The following is a 5,162-nucleotide window of genomic DNA, read 5'->3' on the forward strand; positions in this document are numbered from 1 at the left end:
GAAGGATCTTGAATTTTCCTGGCAACTCTAGTTTGTTTGAGACACCCTCTTTTTTAGTATATAAGCCTGGCGGGAAAAACCAGTGTGATGGGGCAGATAGATTAAAGAGATAGATAAATGAGTCAAGTGAACTGTAAGTAAAGTGTGTGAACACTTCGATTTATAGCATGTGTTATCAAGGTTGTTAAGTTTAAAGTGAATGTGGTAATTCTATGTTGTATCGAGAACGAATAAACTAGTTTTAATTAAGAAAGGACTTGTATCGCTGAAGTTCCTCAGAAAGAATTTATACCGAAAATTAACAAACAAGCAGATATGCAACAATATCATAAGTTACATAGTTGATCTCATAGAGTCAGTGGGTTTATGTCATTGGAAAGTAGATCTCAGTATGAGAAGTTGCATAGTTAGCTTCATGGAGACAGTGAGTGCATGTTTTTATAATGTGATCTAAGTATAATAATTTTCATATTTCAGCTGATGGAGCCAGTAGGTTCATCTCATTGGAACCTGGATCTAAATATGAAAAGTTACATAGTTGGGTTCATGCAGTCAGTAGGTGCATGTTGTTATAATGTGGAACTGGGTATGATAAGCTACATAGTTGGGTTCATGCAGCCAGTAGGTGCATGTTGTTATAATGTGGAACTGGGTATGATAAGTTACATAGTTGGGTTCATGCAGCCAGTAGGTTCATGTTGTTATAATGTGGAACTGGGTATGATAAGTTACATAGTTGGGTTCATGCAGCCAATGAGTACATGTTGTTATAATGTGGAACTGGGTATGATAAGCTACATATCGTATGAAACTGACACCAAGCTGGACATGCTATGTCTGTCTACTGTAACAATACATGCAAGAGAAGTGACAAACCATGGTTGAATGTCACATATCTTCAGGACACAGTATCACATCTAAATGTCAGTATTTATACACCACACAACCTTGTTTTAGTCCATTAGTATATTACTATGCTTATTTTATATTATTAGATAAAACTTTGAATGCTTATAGATACTGGTGTAATTTTGTAGGAATGACAATAAAGTCTCTCTAAAGAAGAAAAAAAACAAGTCTTTACATACCTTTACTTGTATCAATGTAGATTCCAATATGCTTGAAAGCTCCTAAGAGTTCCAGTTGTTGTTTGACATCCTGAGCTTTAACAAGAACCTACCGAAGGTACAGAATTCTAAAGTATGGATAATTTTTGATTATCTCCACCAATAGCTTTAAAGTTTTCACATTAGTCTACAATATAGCTACAATTTATATGCAACTGTATCATTCAGTCACAGACTGGGAGCGAAGTTTAAATATCTTGTACGTAAGTTTTCAACATGTGCGTGCAAAATATCTGAAGTGAGCTATTCATTGGATTCAAAATAAAACTGTAGTGTGGCATGAAAAACACATGATGTCAGTTTGCTACCTGCATACAAGATATACTATTCAAATTTAATGATTATGTGTATAATGGTTTTTTTCACCAAGTAATTTTGATTCCAGTTTTTTTGGGCACGACCTGACAACAATTTTAAACTGTTTATTTTACACTCGTCATAAAGTGTTTGCATATACTTTATGTGAGAGATGATACATTGATCCACGAGTTTGTGTGACTTTAACTTAACATATGAAAACAATGAGCTTGTCTAAAGCACTAAATATTCTGTGTTAATCACCATTAGTACTGTTGTAATTGTAATTTAATAAATGTGTTGTAATAATTCATTTCAACAAATAAAATTATAGTCACTTCGTCCTTTCCACTGGATTAAGTTTTACTACATAAATAATGTGAGAAAAGTCAGTAAGAAAAACGAGTGAACTGAGATGGATGATATCCAAAATAGTGGGTCTAGAAATAGACAGCATACATTTACTAGTGGATGCTCCTTATTGATTCACAGAAACATGTTTAGTTTCACATTATAATGATGTATATCTAATAGCTCCATGTGCTGAAATATGCAAATTAACAAATTCATACAACATGTACCTACTGGTGTTCCACAAGACCAACTATGTAACTTATCATACCCAGTTCCACATTATAACAACATGTACTCATTGGCTGCATGAACCCAACTATGTAGCTTATCATACCCAGTTCCACATTATAACAACATGTACTCATTGGCTGCATGAACCCAACTATGTAACTTATCATACCCAGTTCCACATTATAACAACATGAACTCAGTAGCTGCATGAACCCAACCAATACACAAAGTACAACAGACAGGACTCTAGTGAGGACAGTATACAAGAACATTGTATGAAACTGACACCAAGCTGGACATGCTATGTCTGTCTACTGTAACAATACACAAAGTACAACAGACAGGACTCTAGTGAGGACAGTATACAAGAACAATCACACCTACTCTATTAACCGTTTAATGGTTGGAGATAGAAATATCCATCACAACTACTCTATTAACTGTCTAATGGTTGGAGATAGAAATATCCATCACAGCTACTCTATTAACCGTCTAATGGATGGAGATAGAAATATCCATCACAACTACTCTATTAACCGTTTAATGGTTGGAGATAGAAATATCCATCACAACTACTCTATTAACCGTTTAATAATTGGAGATAGAAATATCCATCACAACTACTCTATTAACTGTCTAATGGATGGAGATAGAAATATCCATCACAACTACTCTATTAACCGTTTAATAATTGGAGATAGAAATATCCATCACAACTACTCTATTAACTGTTTAATGGATGGAGATAGAAATATCCATCACAACTTTAGTAGATATGACACTCTTCAGTCATGTGTAATTCTTATATTTGGTAAAGAGAGATGTACTGATATACGTGTCACTACCCTCCAAAGGGTTAAGATAACTTCATACATGTCAAAATTTCCATTAATTAGTATCAATAACCATGTAATTTTTCTTGTATCATTATTTCTAATATATCTAAAGTACTGTATTCTACATTCTATTAAAACATGTTTGATTCTATACAGTGCTACTTTCTAATCTTGCTTAAACAGACAAACGAAAAAAAAAATTCTATGAATAATATCGCACACGAAGTAAGAAAGACCATAAGAGAATACAAGATGATATTAATTTCATCTTATATGCTATCCAATAATCTTAGGGGTCACCTTCAAATGTCAGCTGGGTTACAGCTTACCAAACAAAGAAGAAAAAAAAATGTCCTGCTACTGATATTTAGTTGAAAGAAAAAATTCATTTTATGAAGCCCAAACTATGAATTCCAAATCTTATGCTATTAGCAAATTTTAGACAGTACTGGTTTTCTTGTAAGATTATGACTAACTATAAAAGTATGGGCAACAAAAACATAAACACAGGTTGATGGACCATATTTGGAACTTTTTATTATGTGTGCTTTAAAATGTGTGGAAAGATTATTAAGAACAACAGTGATTACTATTACAGTCTTATAAAATGTTACATCACACAGCAAAATATGAAACTTTCAACAAGCATGTCTATTAAAATATATATATAATTACTCTAATAAAAATGCTGTATGAAACTATCGACAAGCCTCGACATGCCATGTCTGTCTACTGTAAAAATTCACGAAGCACAGCAGACAGGACTAGTGTCATCAATCTGGACATGATATGTCTGTCTACTGTAACAATACACAAAGTACAACAGACAGGACTCTAGTGAGGACAGTACACAAGAACATTGTATGAAACTGACACCAAGCTGGACATGCTATGTCTGTCTACTGTAACAATACACAAAGTACAACAGACAGGACTCTAGTGAGGACAGTATACAAGAACATTGTATGAAACTGACACCAAGCTGGACATGATATGTCTGTCTAATGTAAGGATATTTCTATCTCCAACCATTAGACAGTTAATAGAGTAGTTGTGATGGATATTTCTATCTCCATCCATTAAACGGTTAATAGAGTAGTTGTGATGGATATTTCTATCTCCAACCATTAGACAGTTAATAGAGTAGTTGTGATGGATATTTCTATCTCCATCCATTAGACAGTTAATAGAGTAGTTGTGATGGATATTTCTATCTCCATCCATTAGACAGTTAATAGAGTAGTTGTGATGGATATTTCTATCTCCAACCATTAGACAGTTAATAGAGTAGTTGTGATGGATATTTAACCACTTAATGAAAGTTGTCCGACGTATCTACAAACATAATATAAAGGACAGGCTCACCTAGGATTCCCCCTAAAGATAAAAGGTTTTGTCACAGTTGCATTGAAGCCATATGAACGCTTCGTACCATACTGATACTCTGCTTGAAGGTTTTCTCCCCGGCCTCCCAGATTTGGTAACTTCATCCCAACTACCTGGTAAATCAAAAAAGTGCATTTGAACTTAATAATATGCAGATAAACAGAATCAAAGGTTCTACTTATATCAACCTATGTAGGAACAATGGCACAAAACCTAAACATTCTATGGAGATATACCTGATTTATTATTATAAAATTAACTAACCATACTGTCACCGTTGTTTACAACTGGGTTGTTGAAACCAGATAAACCATAACACGAAACCAAAATATTACATGAAAATACATCCCTGGTTTAATATTATAAAATTAACTCAGCTCACCATACTGCCTTCATTGTTCCCAACCAGGGTGTTGACACCACCAACCACACGTCTGACTTCCACTGTATGAAATGTTACTTCAACTCCATCTGGACTAGCTTCAGGTCCTAATGTAGAGAGAAAGAGAAAAAAATTTATTAACTATTTAATGGATGGAGATAGAAATATCCATCACAACTACTCTATTAACCGCCTAATGGTTGGAGATAGAAATATCCATCACAACTACTCTATTAACTGTCTAATGGATGGAGATAGAAATATCCATCACAACAACTCTATTAACCGTTTAATGGTTGGAGATAGGGAAATATAACACAACTTTGTTTTTTTAAAGTGGTTGTTCTAAACGTGATCGTTAGACTCTAAGAAATGTCTGGTTCTCACAAACATAATATAAAGGACAGGCTCACCTAGGATTCCCCCTAAAGATACAAGGTTTTGTTCCAGACAACTTTCATAAAGTGGTTGAGAACCAGACATTTCTTAGAGTCTAACGATCACATTTAGAACAACCGCTTTAAAAAAACAAAGTTGTGTTATATTTCT

General features: G+C 34.0%; 1 protein-coding gene across 1 annotated transcript in view; it reads right to left on the reverse strand.

Annotated features, from left to right (window-relative positions):
* LOC106472699 (sorting and assembly machinery component 50 homolog A-like) overlaps positions 1 to 5,162 on the reverse strand; it is a 27,913-nt gene that overhangs the window by 14,810 nt on the left and 7,941 nt on the right. The window contains exons 4-5 of the mRNA XM_013933349.2: positions 4,614 to 4,754; positions 4,211 to 4,344 (exon numbers count right to left, since the gene is read on the reverse strand). Coding sequence (XP_013788803.1) covers positions 4,211 to 4,344; positions 4,614 to 4,754 — 275 coding nt within the window. The remainder of the gene's footprint in view (positions 1 to 4,210; positions 4,345 to 4,613; positions 4,755 to 5,162) is intronic.

Source organism: Limulus polyphemus, unplaced genomic scaffold (genome assembly GCF_000517525.1).
Source record: "Limulus polyphemus unplaced genomic scaffold, Limulus_polyphemus-2.1.2 Scaffold5534, whole genome shotgun sequence".
Lineage (NCBI taxonomy): Eukaryota > Metazoa > Arthropoda > Merostomata > Xiphosura > Limulidae > Limulus > Limulus polyphemus.